Raw genomic sequence first — 19,360 nt, forward strand, 5'->3', positions numbered from 1 at the left:
TGTATAAGGTCGTGAATTATAATACTTTAATGATAATTGTGTACTGCTTCAAATACATTGACAAATATTAATGAAATAACTATTTATAAATTGTGGCAATTCAGGACATACTAATTTTACCCCTTTTCCCACTCGAGTTCAATGCAAGGATACCTCCGCAAATATCGAATGAAAAGTTCTCATCATGTGCAATTCTCCATTAAATGTTTTACTACCTTCGTTTTCTTTGTTACAAACAAGTATTGTTTGCACATTACATGTAGGAGGAGAGTTGCATCTACATTTCACATTGGTCAGCTCCTTCTAAAGGGTTTTCCAATAAGGGCAGGTCGATGTTGGCAGCCTGTGGTGGCCATGTTGTTTTGGTGGCGTCTGTCTAATCTATTGTTTCCTTTTCAGGCACTGATGCCAAATCACCATGGCAAGTTACACGATTGAGCAGCGCGTCCAAATGATAAAAATTTATTATCAAAATGAGTGTTCGTTAGTGCAAACGTTGCGCGTGTTGCGCCCATTTTACGGCAGACGCGGTGGCCCTTCAAAGTCGACTCTCCAACATTTGGTGGCCAAATTCGAGAAGACCGGTTCGGTAAACAATCAGCCAACACCCGTATGTCAAAGGAACGCCAGATCGGCTGAGAACATCGCCGCGGTCTGTGAAAGTGTGCAGGAGAACCCGAGGCAGTCAATTCCTCGCCGTGCACAAGAACTCAGCCTTTCGCAGACTTCAACTTGGCGAATTTTGCATCGGGACTTGGGCCTACACCCGTACAAGATCCAACTGACCCAGGAGCTCAAAGTTAATGACCATAGACAATGCTGTTTGTTCGCTGACTGGGCTTCGGAGCGTTTGAAAGAGGACCCCAATTTTGGCCGAAAAATCATCTTTAGCGACGAGGCACATTTTTGGATGAATGGCTGTGTTAATAAGCAAAATTGCCGTATATGGGACGACGCCAACCCACACGAGGTTCACCAGGTGGCATTGCATCCACAAAAAGTTACTGTTTGGTGCGGATTTTGGGCCGGCGGCAGCATTGGTCCGTACTTTTTTGAAAACTACGTTGGTGAGGCCATCACCGTCAACGGCGAGCGCTACAGAACGATGATAACCGATTTCTTTTGGCCCAAATTGAACGATATGGACGTAGACGACATGTGGTTCCAGCAGGATAGCGCTACGTGCCACACAGTGGACATTCTGCATGAACGATTTGAAGGTATGGTTATCTCTCGCAGAGGTGACGTGAATTGGCCACCAAGATCGTGCGATTTGACCTTACTAGACTTTTTCTTGTGGGGTTTCCTGAAGTCGCAGGTCTATGCCAATAAGCCGCAATCGACCGATGCCCTTAAAGTCAACATCACCCAGGCCATCGCTCAAATTCAGCCGGATCTATGCGGCAGTGTCATTGAAAATTGGACCACTCGGATAAGTGCCACCGTGAGAAGCCACGGTGGACATTTGAACGATGTTATATTCCATACATAATGGCATACATGGGCCTTTCAAATAAAAAAAGAATTTCGTTCATACCTCACACACAGCTTGTTTTATTCCATTTCAACATCGACCCGCCCTTATTGGAAAACCCTTTACTTTCTTTCAGGAGCGAAAGCTTGTAGTGTAGTGTTTAATGTTCAGGACTGTCAATCTGATGGTCGTAGGTTCAAACCCTTCCGGTGGCAGAAAATTTTCGTAACTTTTAGACCTATCCCATTCTGTTCATTGTTCACCCCGTGTGAAACGGAATGATTCAGTTTGGAATTAACGATGGGGGAGGGGAAATATTAAATTACAAAATCTCCATTTCAAAGAACCGAGAATTGGACAAAAATTGGATAATTCTTATAAATATTAAAAATACAATCATGTTTTTAGAGGTATAATCGCAGGTAAAATCAAAGATCTTACATGGAAGATTTTACCTTGCTCTGAACTAAGCCAAAAGGCATTTCGCACCGATTTAATACATTCTCCAATACATTTCAAAATGTTATTGAATGTTTCATGTCGATAATTTGACCAATGCATCAATTCTTGACGCTGAGACAATATTTTCTGCAACTACCTCTTCTCTTCAGTCCCTTCTGTTCTTCTCTTCTCCTTCTTCTCTCCCCTCCTTCTGCTCTGCTTTTATCTCATATCGCCTTCCCTACTATTCTCGCATCTTATCTCCATCCCACTCATCTCCACTCCTCGTATCTCCTTTCCTGTCTTAGATTTCCGACTCCAAGCACTTTTCTCCTCTTCTCTTCGTTCTTATCTTTTTCTCTCCTTTACTCACTCTCCACTCTTCTCTCATCTCGTTTTCCTTCTCTTTTCTCTTCTTTGCTCCATTTTCCTCATCTCTTCTAGAATATTTTTCCATTCTCCTCACTACATCTCCTCTCCTCGTCTATCCTCTCTTTCTTCTCTCCTCTACTTTTCCTCTTCTCCTCTCTTTCTCCTGTCATTTGTCACCTCTCGTTTTCTCTCACCTCTTCTCCTTTCTGTAGACTCATCAGCGATGAAATGATAGAAAACCTATTATTTTTCTTTCAGAAAGAAGTTTGTCACTTGCGATATAATATTGATATTTTTAATACTTTTTATACACTAATACTTGTTTTTATTTCTTTCGCGTATTTTATAAATATTTATTGTGCATGTGGCAACCCTGAAATTGAGCCTAACTCTACACGCAACCCACCAACACCTTGTGTAAATTGGGTTGCCTAGTTTAAAATGTCGTTATCCTAAAAATTTTGAGAGAGACTGTACATGAAACACCGCTGTATTTCCAGATGCTGACTGACTGACAGACCACTCTGAAAAGAGGTGAATGACAGAAAAACCTTGCAGTGCATTTTATGTAAACTTAAAGCAAAAATAAAGAAAACTACATCATCACTTAATTGCCTTTATTCCTATGCCTCAGTAGTACCACCAAACTACTCTCGTTTGTAAAATATGAGAAATCAAGCTATTTTCAGAAAATTATTTTTTAGGTCATTTTTTAGCTCATCAACTTCCAAGCCATAGTCATAGCTTTAAAAATAATCATATTTTTACACATGAAAAATCTCTCGGCTTGTGAATTGTAATAATTTTTCCAAATTCGTATTGTCCAGTTTGTATACGAATCAGAGAAATTAAGTCAATTTCTTGTCAACTAATATAGGTACTTAATACAATCCATACCTGGAAGCTGTCAGAGTTTATTTCCATTTACAAATAAGTGAATTTAGTTTATAATTGTCAGACACAAACACAAAATTTGTCCTGAAAAGTTCAGGGAATTTAATTTCCGCTTGTCTAACCACCCAGTATTATCTAGCATGGAAATAATAATAATAAAAAAAAAAGGTCAATAAATCTTCAAACACAAACAGAATAAAAGTATAATCTCTTTAATGTTACTAAAATGGGGAAAAAATGTTTTTGTTCCATTAAAATAAATTACACTGGAAAGCAATTAACATATTTGTAATAGGTTCTTAGTGTACAAAGGTAAATTGTCTTGTATGCTACCATGGTTACTTTGTACTATCAAGAATGCTAAACAGTGACAATTGTGGAACACACATTACACAAATCTACATTCAGTTCACTTTGGTTGTATTTCTGTATATGTTGAATTTGTACCCAAAGAAGAAAAGTCATAGTTCCTTCTAATTAGAAATTGACTTTTTTTATTTCATAGTCCATATGAAATGACATGAAGGTTTCTAAAATATAGCTATAAAACATTATTGAAAATACAGTAAACTCCATTACTTTCAGATAGACAAAAGTGCCATTAAGTCTTACGGTATATCCCAAACTATAGCTACAGGTTGAGTTAAACATACATGGGAGAAGGACGATTTCAATTATCTTACAAATTTATTACACAACATTGTAAATTAGTGCAAAATTCTGTTAATTTTTTTATTGTTTTTACACATATAGAGGTACAATTCATCATGTACCCTGATTTTGTAAGTTTCAAAATGCGTAGTTTCTGTTCATAAGGCAAGAGCAGTTAAGGAGGTGAATGAACCTTTCAGTATCATGGAAAATTTGTCATTTTATAAAGGTTTAGTGTATTATCAGCTATTCTTATTAACAAATTTTATATAGGTACTTTATCATTATCAGTAGCAATTTCATATGTGCCCATTAATTTTTTGTAGTATGGTTGGAAAAATATTGGATATATTATCGAAAAAATGAACATATATGGAAATAGTTACAATTATTGTTAGACAAAAACATCCTCCTTTGTATTTTATCTATTAATAATGACATTTGATCTGATATAAACCTTAATGTGTAGAACTGAAATGCTGCTAGTAAAAGTATTGTTGCTTGCAATTATTAATGAATGGATATGAAATTTTGCAGACAAAAAAAAATGTTCCATGTTCATTCACTTCCTTCATTAACCAACACCACCAAGTATTTCAAATGGATTTTCACTTGGAAAATTAACCTGTGGACTTGGACATTTACAAATTGCTTTAAAAGCATATCAAAATAGAAGAATTTTACACTAAATTACATGTTGTTTATAGAAATATTGGAACTGTAAAATTATCTGGAATTTTAGAAATAAACCAATATGCTAATAGCATACCAACTAATCTGCCCCAACTCTAGTACTTGTGTAGTATGATTAAGTACAACTATGCACTGAGTATGGGGGGGGGGGGGGGATTTGAATTACCACTGAATACCTAGACACATTGCATTTAGTTGTTATATTATTACATGTTGTGACTTTGAGATGTATGAATTTGATTAGAAAGAAAAGAGAGACTAATTTACAACTCTACATATTACGAATTTACATAACAAAATTGACACTTCTTTAGTGACAAAGCAAGAAGTGTAATTTCAAGTTTTCCCATGATAAATTTTGAAGGAACTGAACCTTTGCATCACTTTGAGTGCACCACAGATAAAAGAAATACTGAAAGGAGAAAGAACAAAAAGTTTTTGAAGGCTGGGCTTTGAAAGGCAGGAAGAAAGGCCATAACTGGCAAAGTTGTAATGAATGCTACAGCAAATAACTGAACACATTGCAAAAATATTTAAAAAGTATTTACAATTTGGTGCCTCTTCTCTCAATGGTTGCTATAATTTGAAGAACATACATTTTATTTTTCACGGCTTGCTGATTGATTGACGACCACATATTAAAATTCCTAGGATGTGAAGGAAGACATTTTAACATGGAACCATACATCCAACATCATCATCAAGGAATTTTAACAGGACCATACATTCAAGGAATTATAACATGTGACCACACATCTGCAAGTCTTGAGAAAGAAAACATAGGCAACTATCAAGAGAAGAGGCTTGAAACTGTTAAGTATTTTTTAAAATACAGTGGAACTTCGATTTTACGTTTCTCAGGGGACTAAGCTGAAAAAACTTAAATGCGGGAAAATGTAAAATCGAGGAAAATTTCTTAACATTTTGTTATGTTGGGACCATCAAACTTTACTTTATAATGCGGGGAAAATGTAAAATCGGGGTTTCACTGTTTTTGGAGTATCCATACAGTGGCACAATGCATGTATTCAGTAAATTTTACCATGTGGACAGATGGACACTTGTATTCAATAAGAAATGCTACTAGAAAAAAGACAAATGGAACTTTTGTCTACTGGAAAACAATGGACTTCATTCTTTTATCAGGTTTTAAATTTCTTCAGTACCTACATTTGTAAATTTGTATGTCAATCAATACACCAAACTACATCATACAGACTTTTCATTCTTAACTGAAACTGTAATTATATTTTATTTAGAATTAGTTTTTGAATATTACAATCACACTGCAAAACTCAAAATAAAGAAGTACAATATACAAAAGTTCAACCTTCATTTCGGTAATAAACTTGTACTTACTGAACCCTAAAGTAATAAATTGGAACAAAAATTTCTTACTACTAGCAATAACTTATCCGACATGCACACTAGCATTTAATTATTGCAGAGGAGACATCATACACTCTATAAATTTGTATTTCTGGATTACTGGGCCATCATCACTTCTCCAACAACTTTCCATTACAACAACAGAGTAAAACTGAATGACAAAGAAATACTATAAAATTCCAAAAGTAAAATTATAATGCATAATCACGTACACATAAATTATCACGTTTATGCATACAGCTACAGAGTAAAACTAAATGACAAAGGAAAATTACAAAACACCTGCGAGCAAAATTACAATACATAATCATGCTCAGAGAACTTAAATAATCTACTTACCTATAATCATGTATACATAAATTATCACATTTTGAGATCATTGCACAATGTAATTTATAAATACTCACTAAATTATAGAAAGTAAGCTGATTTTCAAATTTGTTTTGAAAGTTTAGCTTGCACCACGAGCTGAGAGCAACATTTCAAAAAAATCCATTTAATAACAATACCTACTTTCACTATGTGCCAATATAGTTCACACTTGAATGTAAAATTAATGACAGCTTGAGCACATTATCACATCAACCTCCTGTGCACTACTGATTGTTAAAATTACCTTACAGTTAACTGAATTAGTCAACATATTCTAGAATAGAAAGGAAAATTAAGAAGTGTTGCAAGTGTGAAGAATGTACATGGGTAAACTTGTGAGATTTATTTCCACACCTCTTATGTACTTTAGTTAGGATTTTAAATAATAAATTCCCAACTTTTATTAAGGCCTAAGTCAACACACAAATGATCGATGTATTTCTTAGAACCATTTCAGTTTGTCAAGAATGTTATATTTTATTCTTTTTAGTAGATACCTATTAAATGACCTGTTGAGCTTAAACCAATTGCTAGAATTAAAGCCTTAACACTTTGTTTTCCATTAATCTAGTATTCTTTTGTTTGACATTTGTTTCGGTATAAATTGATCAGGTGATCAGTTGATTGATCACATGTATGATCCATGACAATTATTTGATTAACTTCTACAGAAATTTCCAATTCATAATGCTTTTACAAATTGATGAATGTCTACATGAACTAATATTATCAAACAGAAATCATTGATTAATGGAAGACAAAATGTTAAGGATTTAATTTCAGCAATTGACTTGAACCATTTAGAAGATTGTACTAAAAAGAGTAAAGATAAAAGATAACCAAGAGTGGCCAAATTTTCAAATTTTTGTTGGTAAGTTAAACAAAATTCGTCTGGAGGATTCAAATTCTTGCAGTTTAAGTATAAGATTATTCTCAAATATATTTTTTTAAAACAGATAAACTGCCATTACATAATTTTTTATGCATTGCTTGCATGCTAAAATACTGCTAATTCGATATGTTTTTTTTTCCCTACCAGAAACCAATAGAATTGTGGAATTCTGTCCATTTAATGTGTGTGTGTCATTCACCACATGTTCACACAATGCCAATGAAACACTAGCTTTGGCATTTTATTTTTGTATAGTATGTTGTTTGGTGCTCTCAAATGGAAACTTGCAAGAAAGTTAAGGTGTGCCATATTATGATGTTTGCTGTTTAATGGTTCTCATGCAAAGTACTGTAAAAGAAACATGGGAAAAAACAACTTGTAATGACTATTGAAGGGCTGTTCATTCTACTATTCAAACTGCATTTGAAATTATAAGGAAACTATTTATACAAATATCTTGATTTTTTTTCTATAAGGAACAATTTAGCCCATTTTATAGTAACATCCTCACATTGATATTATTCTATTGAGAACAGAACACCCTGTGGTGCATTTTATATATATATATAGATATTATAATGGATAAAAGCAAGCATATATAGATATATATATATACATACATACATAACAATAATAAAAACTGATGAGTCCTTCAAGGACAAAATACAGAATTTTGTAATCTCTTCACAAAACCATGAATAGTTTTTCAGCAAAATTTGTAAACACTACCACAATACTGTTCACTTCTGACCAGTAAGAAACAAGATTTCAAATTTACGCAAGCAAGAAGTTTTAGCTCGACAACTAAATATACCACATGAATTACCAGACTCATTTTAGTAAATTTTGATTGAATAGTAAAGGTTTTCTCTTAATTGCATTTGGATATTTAACCCGATACAAGGGAGTTTAGTCTTCTCAAATTATTCCTGAATTACCTTCAATTCAGAAAAAAAAATAAGGCAAGTCTTTGTAAGTTGAGACAGTTACATTATGCAGTTCTATCTCTTTAATTGTTACAATATATATGTATATTTGTATATGTATTTCCATTTCACTGTGTCATTAAGTTTTCTTTCTTAAAATGTAACGAAGTACACACATGGATTTGTTATGGGAAGGAAGCTTGTATCTACCACAGATATGTTAGCATGTAAGGAGATAATATATTTACTTTAGCAAAATTTAATTTTAAAAATAAATACAATGCATTTTGTCAGCATAGAACTACTGCAACATTAGAAAAAGAGAATGCAGTATATTGCCTTTTTGTATCTGGTATTAACAGAAATTTAATAAAATGAAACAATGTGTTTCAAGAACATTACCTCAATTCCACACAAAGTTTCTTTCCATGCATATTACAACTACTTACAGAAATATCAAATTAGAACAAAATGTGACCTTGTCTTCAATTAATTGATCCCACTCCTGTTCAAAAAGTATAATTAAATTACAGTAACTATGATTAAAAGCTGCATAGAAATACGCAAAAGTATAACCACATTATACAGAACTGCAAAGGTGTAGGCATTTTGACATATTGTGAGAGTAGCCTTTATGGAAGATAAGAATAAAACATTCACAATAAAAATTCCATATTAAACAGTCACCATTTGCCTTTATGTAACAAGAACCATGACAAAAGGTCCAAGGCTAAGCAAGTAAAAACTCCTATTTACTTACATGAATACTCATAGTCAGGTATGTATAGAGACCATGATAAGTTAGCAAAAGTATCCAATATATACTAATGTTAGGCCCCTTCAATTATCATGTCAATGTAGAAAGCAATGAATTACCCAAATATCTAGATAATTCTAGTATCTAGAAAACTTAAAAATTTGGATGCCAGGTAAGTAAATACCCAACACTGGCATTTCTGCCTAGTACAAATTACACTGAATCTACAAATCAGCACAAAAGTATATGTGTAAACCAAATTGTTGGTTCCCCTTCTCTAACAGGATCTTTTTTGTGAAATTTCAATGGAAGTCTTAGTGACCACTGTTGAAGTCTACTGCTACACCTTATTTGGCAGTGGAAGCACTGTAAGTGGAAGTAAAACACTTGAAAAAAGAAAAAAAATCCATGAATTTCAGCTAAAAACAAAAATTCACAGTAAAGATATAAAAATATTTTAATAAGTGGCAGATTTCTGTAGACTTACAAATAATTGCCGCAGTTCTGAACAAACAATATTTGTTGAATTTTTTAGGAAAGCTTGTTTTGAAATTATCATTTTACAAGGAAGAAAAATTCAATACAAAAATATTCAATTTACAATGAAATGGAAATACATAATTTTGCCTATGTGTATTGTCCAGCCTCCAGCATATGGACATAGTAAGTATTTAAACACTGGAACTATTAATTTAAATTTTAAAGTATACTTTCTTCAGAAAGCTCAATAACTTTAACCATCATAAAAACAACTTCAAATTTGCACTGGAACCTAAACAACTTAACTACGTTTACCAAATGTTCAAGATAAATATTGTCTTCATTCTTGCTTAATTCTTCCTTCACCAAGAAAAATGGATTATCAATATCAAGACTATGTGCTTCTCCCATATTAGAAAAACAGAAAATGAGTCTCAAACTTCCAATAACATGACATCACCATTATTTTTTTTTCATAGAAAAGGACACACATATATATATATCTATATACACAACATACATACCATGAACGTGTACATATAATACTTTACACAACACTACAAGTTACAACCCTGAAGTTCGATAGTACAGCATTACTAAAAATTTGTATCTTTAGTTACCATATTGGTCTTCCTGTTTGTGAAACACTTTTGTTTTCTGGAATATCACAAAATTGCAACAGTTACATGTTTAGTATATAAAATGTTTAATGAAACAAAAATTCCTACATAAATATGTCAAAACTACCACATATTGTCTTAGTAGCTAGAAAAATAAAATGATGTACAGTTACAAAAACTTAATTGAATGATGTGTCGGAGTAGTGTCATATTCTTGGCACTTATGGAAGTGTACTATTTTTTCTTTCTTTTTGATACGTTTTCCATGAGACATATTCTTGAAGCACCTTTTATTTCTTTGTTCCTGTACACACACACACACACAAAATCTTGCTCACAAATTTATTTTTACTTTCTTCCCATTCACCTGATAAGCAACATTCTTGCACAATTTGATTTTATCTACAGGGGACAATTTTATGCGATTCAATCTGTATTTTGAACATTTGGAAGAAAATATGTCAACAATAGGAACCACACAATCATAATGTACACCATTTAGTTTGTGCTGTAACACTTTCCCATGTTCACCATTCTTGTCCATAGCAGCACTGCACTGACCATTTGGCAGGAATGTTGTACATGAGCCTGGTTTCACATTCAAGTGTTTCACCTGTGCTCCCTTCACACCTTTCTTTGGCTTAGTGTAAAAGTCTATTTCTTCAGGTGTTAACCTGTTTAAAACTATTCTCAAGTCTTTGCATTGCTTTAGGTGAAAGCGACTTTTCTTGTTAAGCCCTGTTAAAAAAAGCAAAAAAAATGTATGTAGACATATATATTATAATTGGCTAGACAGTTCTTAATTACCATACTCATCTATAATGTGCACTTTTTTTCCAAAATCTTTGCCCCCAAAAACTGTGGTGCGTATTAAGCACGGAATAATTCAGACAGCCAAGATGAAACCGTACAAGGTCATTACATGATTTTGGGACACTTGCATTGATTTTTCATGTTTACGGAACCCTATCATGTTATATATCATTGTAAAGCTTGAATCCTGCAGTTTCTGAATATGGAAACAGTATTCCATACAAGATAACGACACTAATGTGAAATGCGGTTGAAATAAGTTCATCAAAAAATGAAGAAACGTTCTGATTTTTATGGTACTTTGGATGGAAGACAACATAAGGTAAAATATAATAAAAATTAATATGTATTACTGGCCAAAAAATATGACACACACTGAGTGTGTAAATTCCTTAATGGAAGAAATCTTGTACTGCTAACTGCTATTTGGAAGATCCTGAATGTGCCTCGTATAAATGTTACATTAGTCACGGAAAGAAAAAGTACATATTTTGAAAAAGAAGGAATGAGCAATTTAATATTTACAACCTACAACTAAGAAAGCCATTACTTGAAACTGGATTGTACTGCGCATTATATACAAGATATAATTTTTTTGTCACTTTTACCCATCCAAAACCAGAGTGCACATTATACATGCAAGCGCACTATACACACATAAATACAGTATCTGCACTGTTTGTTGATTTGCAATCAAGAACATACTGCTTGTTTGAACATATCAATACATTTCATTATATTTAACTGGCTAGGTACTAAAATTACAGAAAATTAGGGAAATGTGTTGCATCAGTCCTTCTCTAAATGTATTGCAAGAAACAAAACAAACAAAATGTTTCAGACTTTTTTCATCTTTAGAGAACAATTTGAGTTCAGGAATAAGGGTGAATATGGCATAGAATTCAACCTTAGCGGACATGCACAACATTCTCCAGTACCACTTGTGGAACTCAGCTGCTAACTATAACTGTAATTCACCATATATGGTAATAAAAAATCTTACAAAACAAAAACTCTCCGGTAAGTCATATTTTTAAAAATGGAAATGTGATCATCTCAAAATCAACACATGTGATAAAGTCCAAAGAACGTTTCCAATAATTTTTCAGATTTGCTGTTTCTGGAATGTGTGTCACTTCTCCAACCTTGATACATTTAGAGAAGACACTGCTGATAGGAACACTATTAGTTTCTGGTCAAAGTGGGAAAATATGATGAACATCTTGGTCTCAAAGTCTAACTGGCTGATATTCGGGATTATGTTATATTGTATCTTAAGGGGATGATTAATCCACTATGAATATTTTGAAGGACATGTCTACAAATTGTATTCCCCTCCCCCAGTTTACATTATTTTCTCCAAATTTCTACACCTGCATAATCTGAAATCTTCATATTTAGATGAAAAGAGTTATTTTGAAAATTATTCAGTTAATTATTTCAAGTTTTTAATGTCACAATAACTAAAAGTTAAAAACCATCATCATCTTTAATAACTATAGGTGTTAGAGAACATCCATTTTTTAACAACTTTCCTTTGCTTTTTAATAATAATAATATGAACATAAGAAATACAGACAGATCTAATGACTACATGAAGCAAGACATTACCTCAGGCAAAAAACAGGGTGTGTCTTACATGCTGATACTCAGTTTTTGATTATATTCATTTCTAGAAATTTTCTGTTCTGAGTTAGACAATTTCCTTGTGGTGTGAGACTAAGAATATTAAAAATGTATTCTTTTCTAGTCAGATTAGGTAAGTTATTTGTTGAAAGTAAACCTACATATTAATTACTTTATATTTCAAATACTGTAAATTAATTGTAAATTCAGTGATAAAACTGCTTCCTCAAAAATGTGTACGAAAAAGGGTACCTGCAAATACGGTATTTATCATGGCTATACATCTAAAAGAATAAGGAACTAGCAAAGTGAAGGACATACTGAACAAAATTTAAGTGAGAGGCCCCATAAGGTTCTCTTCAGGGTTGGGATTATTCATTATGTCACAGCATACACTCACACATTACCAATGTATTATCAATCCACATGCACATGAGTAATTGCTTTTATAAGTTGCAATGCAAGGATATACAATTTTTTAGATTTGGTTATGAAATATGAAACTTCAACCCTGATGAGGCAGGGTGAGAAATTCAATAACAATTCTGAAATTATTTCTGTAAATATTTGGGGCCAAGATGCAACTTTTGACCCTATGTTTTTGTACAATTACTCCTCACTACAGCCTACTGTATAGGGGACTTGTCACAGATGTGACAAAATTACAACCTTACATAAGAGGGCGCCAGGGCTTCATTAGCTTGAACACAAGGTGACAGCATAATAAATGTACAGCTGACCACTCAGAAGATCCCCGACGGAAGTGCAGTGGCATTACGACAGGAGACTCCACTATTAGGGTTGGGGTAGTGCATCCTTAGTCAGAAACACACGTGGTCTTGCTGTAACAGGTGCACTGATGCAAGTCTTTGCCATATATTCTTTATGAAGTTCTTTGAAATGGAGACTAAATATTGTACCAGATAAACAATACAAAACTATTCTGGACACTGAGAAAAAAAGAAAAAAGGACATTGACCACAGTGGAATGCTTCCTGCTACCCCTAAAATCTGCAAATGGTCCTTCCCATTACCCCATCACCCATTGTTTGGGAATCTTCTCGTAAGCTGTTTGTTGTACTTATCAGGTAGGCCTAAGAAACACTAAAGTATTGCACTAACAATAATTGACATACCTGTAGCAATTGTTCGCAACCTCTCCTCCTTCTGACGCTTAGTGAAACTGTACAAATGGGTCCATATATCTTCATTCCTCCTGCCAGTATTTCTCCACATCACAGGCCATGACAATTCACTAGGTATTGCTCTCAGTTTCCTGCCATTAATTTCATGGTAATCCTTGCTACTGCAATAATGTTCGTAATCACTATTGTGATAGAATTTAAAGGCTGGTGTATTTATAGTGTCCAGTAAGGCTATTTTGCCCAAAGGGAAAGAAACCGAAATGTTTGTGCAGCCATTCATGTTTATGTCAGTCTTCTGATCTGCTTCCTTCTCGATACAATCCTCCAGTGGGCGCAAGGCCACATTACTCAGGAATTGTGCCTAAGGTAAAAACAAAATCACTAGCATATCTACTTGCACATTATGAAAGGTCACATACATGAAATTGTATCCAGATATTGCACCTAACAATCTTTTATATTTTCTGTTGCTTTCAAAATGGGTGCTAGTTAATTTGAAATGTAGTTATCTTGGCCATACCTGGTAACTCCTGTACTTGCGTGTAAAATAATTCTTTATTACTAGGGAAAGGATTTTAAGGTGCAAAATTATGGTCAGGAAAGGGGGGATAAAAAAGGTTCTGAAAATGTTTTCAAAAAGATGCAAAAAAAGGTGTTGATAAAATGCCTTTATTCAATGCTCTCTTTTTCTGCACCTTCTGTAATGTTTGTGGACCGCATAGAGCACTGTGGTTCTGCTGAATAGGTTTTGTTGGAGTTTGCATTTTCTCTCGCAGGTTTTGCTTGAGAAATTTTTAGGCTGCAATGATTATATTATACCATTTTATAGCTCTCGCTCTGCTCTACAAAATGAGACTATCAATTTTTTTTAACAAAACATGAAAGAAAAGAGAGGAAAACTGTGCCGAAGCATGAAAGAGGGGGTAAAAAGAGGAAAAATCTGCTAATCTCATGAACAGTTGCAAAAAGCTGCAACAAACTGTTCATTTTACTTAATTTCATGTCCTAAAATACATCTCAAATGAAAGGTATGAAAACAGCTATATTTTTTGGAAAGGTGTTGCACCTTAAAATCACTTCCCTATTTACTATAATGAAGGAACAATTCCTATTTCCTAAATATGTCATAATTTAGGTATTACAACCACATTTCCTAGCTAGATGAGTTTAGCAACAAAGTATATACATATACCGGGTGAGTTTTTCAGCTTGACACAATGAAATATCTCGAAAAGTACGCATCTGATCAAAAAGAAGTTCCAAATGAAATTTGTTCGTCTCGAAGGGGCTCATCCGATGATGCCAAATTCCACTCCCCACCCCACCTCCTGGGGGTGGGGCGAGGGGCAACTGTAAAATCTCAAATGGGAACCCCCATTTTTATTGCAGATTCGGATTCTCCAGACAAAAATACGTAGGTTTTGTCTGAAACTGTTTTTTTTGGATTTGTGATAGCTGGCGCTGTAATCGCAAAAAGTAAGATTTGGTGCAATTCTCAAGAAAGACACTGTCCTCTTTGTCAGGCTTCGTGGCAGATTGTGCCGTGTCTGTTTGACCGGGAAACAAGGTGTAATGTAATGGTTTGTAAGATAAAACATGCGGTCCTGAAACATGCTCGGCAATCTGTTAAAAACGAGGTTAACCAATTATAAAACTGTAAAATGTTGAAGGGAATGTAGAGGAAAGATGTGAAGAAGATAAAAACAAATAGGCTTTAATGTAACGAAAGAAATGACATGAGTGTTCATGATGATAGAGGAGTTCCAAGGCAGAGGGATGACATAATAATGCAGAAGTAGCGAGGAAAAGGAGGGGTGAGGGACAAAGCAAGTGGGTGGGGCCAGTACCAGCCATCGGCAGCACATCAGCAGAACATCAGCAGCAGAACATTAGCTGTGAAGATTACTAACTCGCAGAGTTGTTCAACAGTTCTCCACCGAGGGAACTGTACTACCAAAAAAAAAAAGGAATCCACGAAGAACAATTGCTGCAGAAAATAATGAAATTGCGGTATTAGCTGCAGTGGCTCATAACCCTCACGTTAGTATTCGACAAATAAGTCGTGAATCGGGAATTTCGCAGACTACTGTGTGCCAAATACTGAAGCGTAAAAAATATCATCAGTTTCATGTTTCCTTGCATCAAGAACTTCATGGCGATGATTTTCTGAACCGAGTGACATTCTGTCAATGGACGCTTCAGCAAATACAAGGAGACCCCAATTTCTTTGCTCGAGTTTTGTTCTCTGACGAGTCTACTTTTATAAACCACGGTACGATTAATCGACACAACATGCATTATTGGAGTGTCGAAAACCCGCATTGGTTACGCCAAGTTGAACATTAGCGCCCTTGGAATGTAAATGTTTGGTGTGGAATAATTGGCGATAAACTTATTGGTCCATATTTTATCGATGGGAACTTAAATGGTGAGAAATATCAAAACTTCTTGCAGAACGAACTTCCAGTATTGCTTGCAGACCTTCCCTTAGATGTGCGACAAACAATGTTGTTTCAACATGACGGTTGTCCAGCACATTATTCCATTGCAGCACGGGAAGTATTAGATTGCGTGTACAACCGTCGGTGGATCGGAAGAGGTGGTCCAGTGTCTTGGCCTGCAAGATCGCCAGATCTTACTTTGCCTGACTTTCGTTTGTGGGGCTACGTGAAGAGAAGTTTATAATGAACTGCCAACAACGCATGAGAACATGATTGAGCGAATCACCAATGTGTCGAAAGATTACACCGGGCACGCTTCTCAGTTGTGTCCAATCATTCCAAGTGCCGATAAATCAGTGTATCGAAGCAGGTGGTGACATTTTCGAGCACTTATTGTAAAATGATTATTAAAAACAAGCACCCCGATGGTGAGGTGAGAGGACTCACTTAAAACAAGCACCCCACCCAATGGTGAGAGGCAAGGGGACTCACCTAACACAAGCACCCCAATGCGAACAAAATACTGCTACATCCAAATCGTTGTTCCTGGGTTATGCTAAATGCAGTTTCTTATAAAAATTCAACATGCCTCAAGTCATTTTGCGATTAAAAGTGCATTTTTTACCATTTCCGCAATATTTCATTTTTGCGATTACAGCGCCATCTATCACAAATCCACAAACAAGTTTAAGACAAAACCTACGTATTTTTGTCTGGAGAATCCGAATCTGCAATACAAAATTGGGGTTCCCATTTGAGATTTTAAAGTTGCCCCTCACCCCACACCCAGAACGTGGGGTGGGGGGTGGAGTTTGGCATCATTGGATGAGCCCCTTCGTGACAAACAAATTTCATTCAGAACTTTTTTTATCAGATGCACACTTTGAGAGATTTCGTTGTGTGAAGCTAAAAAACTCACCTGGTATACAACGGGAATGAAACAGGAAACTCACCGAATTTCGCATTATACTTCCTGACTCTTCCACCTGTGTTCACTTATATGGGGTTGTTTATTGAGAAGCTACCCAATTCCTAACTTATTATACCCACGGCAATGGCAGCTTCTGAGTAGCGATCATTTGCTCTTTAACCCATTCCACCAACATCTAAGCATGAAAATGTTTGGAAAGAGCTTAGGTATCAGTCATGAATGCACCCATTTTCCTTGACCTGAACAAGGGCACCCAATAACATCCAACCCAAATCTCAGCCCCAACCCTCATTCCCACCCCTCCTGCCTGCTCCTCACATGGATTCCCCCTTCACATACACATACACCAAGCCACACTCACATTTTGGTAAGACTGGCGAGAGAACCACATTTTTTGTGCAAACTTTGTGACAACCTTACAGGTTCAATACTTATTGCATTTCCACTGTTTTCCTTAAGATGTGGCCACAAAAATTTTAAGATTTGCAGTATCTAGTGAGAGTTTAAGAAATTTCATTTTGAAATCTCGTAGAGATGGCCTGTTGATTGGGCATTGAGGAAAGAGTTGAAATTGGTGCAAGGTAAGAGGTGTTGCAGTCTGTTTTCCAAGTGCGACGATGGCAAGACATGCTGTTGTGGATGCAAAAACAAACAGAAAAATTAATGATCTTGAATGCAAGATCTGTCAAGGTCTAAAAGAGGGCTGTGGAAAATGTGCCTGTCCATTCAAGAACGTGTGTAGGAGCACACATTGAGTTGTAACTTTAGAACTAATGTCAACAATAAACTACACATGAGGAAACATCTGTGGAGTGCTACTTTGAATATTTTAGGAGAAATAAATGTTTGAAAGTAAGAAGTCACTTATCACCCACTGAACTCTCCACACAAAATTATGATAGAAATTAAGCTCTGTTACTTTGTAACATCTAAGTTATAATAGAAGGTAACAGAGCCTAAAAACAGAGGCAATGTAGGAACAAGATGTACAAACAAGGGCAAAACACACAAAACTAGCAGAGGATTATTCTTGATGGAAGGTTAGATGCCAGGACAATCTTAACCTGCAGAAAAACAGTCTGAAAGGTGTTAAGTGCAGGTTCTTCAGTATGCTGGAGTGTGGAGAAAAGAATACAAATAGATTGAAGTCACAAGCAAAAGTGTGCAATTCACAAACTCATCAAGATGTATGCATAAACAACTTACATCATAATACAGACAGTACACGTCCTTTCACAAAGGACAATTCAGATTTGCAGCATACATGATGAAAACGAGACAAAAGAACTATGTTATAACATAGGTCTGGTGTACATCTTTAGTCTGTACACGACAAAAGGTATTTAAGTGTTCATGAAAGGTTGAAATTCGACTACCTTACAACACACAGTACTGGACTTCTCAAGCCAAATGACAATGGAAAATTACAGTCAACCTGGATAACAACACCCACACACACACACTAATATCAGAGTTTTTATGTGATGTTGACTTTGTAGGGCAAGTAGAAGCGACAAGTCGCAGGTTCAAACCTGGCTGTACAACAATTTTCACTAACTTTTCAATAAATTCTAGACCTCCCTGATGGCATAATCCCCGACATTCGCTACGACAATCGGCGGCAAGTGGCCCGACATCAGCTCTTGTATTTCCCGGTGAATGGGGTCCGCGACAGTCGCTAGAGTCTGCTATCAAAATTAGTTTTCATATTGTGTACTAACCTTGACTACAGAAAGTGTTGAAAATGATGTCCCTCTGCTGCATTACATTCCTGGCATCTCCAAAGGAAATTGGCATTTACACATGCAAGTTCGTCTACTGTAATTCCCCCAATTTCTCGTACAATTCTCTCTTAACTCACGGATGGTGTTTATGAAACACCCGTTTCTTGTGAGAGGCGGCAGATAGATTTCCGAGGAGACTGTTCTTACCTTTGTCCTATCTCATCGAGATTTTCCTCAGTAAGTGCAAGTGGGTTTATCTTTCCACTTTTATTCAGAACTGACCCTGTTACTCAAACTTTTTTACGAGGTTTAATATATTGGTCCTATATGGAATGGGAGCATCAGGAAATTTAGTTGCAAAACATCGTCACACTTCTACTTAATTCCTCTTTCGGAAGTAACACTCGACAAGATAAATCCTTTGTTGTAATGTAAACTTTTGTGGTGACATATTAAGCCACAATCTTCAACACACGGACACGACACAACACAACACAACTTCGGAGGGAGGATTATACTGGAATCAGTCTGCAACGTCAACAGAAAGGAAAAGAGAGTGAAACAGGGAGCGAAAAAAAACAGACTGTAGCGTGCAACTGTCACAGACTCCGTTCACCAGGAAAGAAGCGCCGCGTCTTGTAGCGAACGTCAGGGAATGCTCTGTAGCAAGCTGTTGTCATGCAATGATGGGGTCCCAGGTTTAAAATCTGGTGAAGGCA

The 19,360-nt window shown here is 35.4% G+C and overlaps 1 protein-coding gene across 2 annotated transcripts in view; it reads right to left on the reverse strand.

The window, feature by feature from the left end:
* Positions 1–2,932: 2,932 nt before the first annotated feature.
* The window catches only part of LOC145984963 (uncharacterized), a 143,114-nt gene continuing 126,686 nt past the window's right edge, over positions 2,933–19,360 (reverse strand). For both annotated transcript variants that reach the window (XM_083118407.1, XM_083118408.1), the window contains exons 8-9: positions 13,537–13,906; positions 2,933–10,699 (exon numbers count right to left, since the gene is read on the reverse strand). In XM_083118407.1, the coding sequence (XP_082974533.1) occupies positions 10,296–10,699; positions 13,537–13,906 (774 nt within the window). In that variant the 3' untranslated portion in view covers positions 2,933–10,295. The remainder of the gene's footprint in view (positions 10,700–13,536; positions 13,907–19,360) is intronic.

This window comes from Lepisma saccharinum, chromosome 3 (assembly GCF_977018435.1).
Source record: "Lepisma saccharinum chromosome 3, izLepSacc3.1, whole genome shotgun sequence".
Lineage (NCBI taxonomy): Eukaryota > Metazoa > Arthropoda > Insecta > Zygentoma > Lepismatidae > Lepisma > Lepisma saccharinum.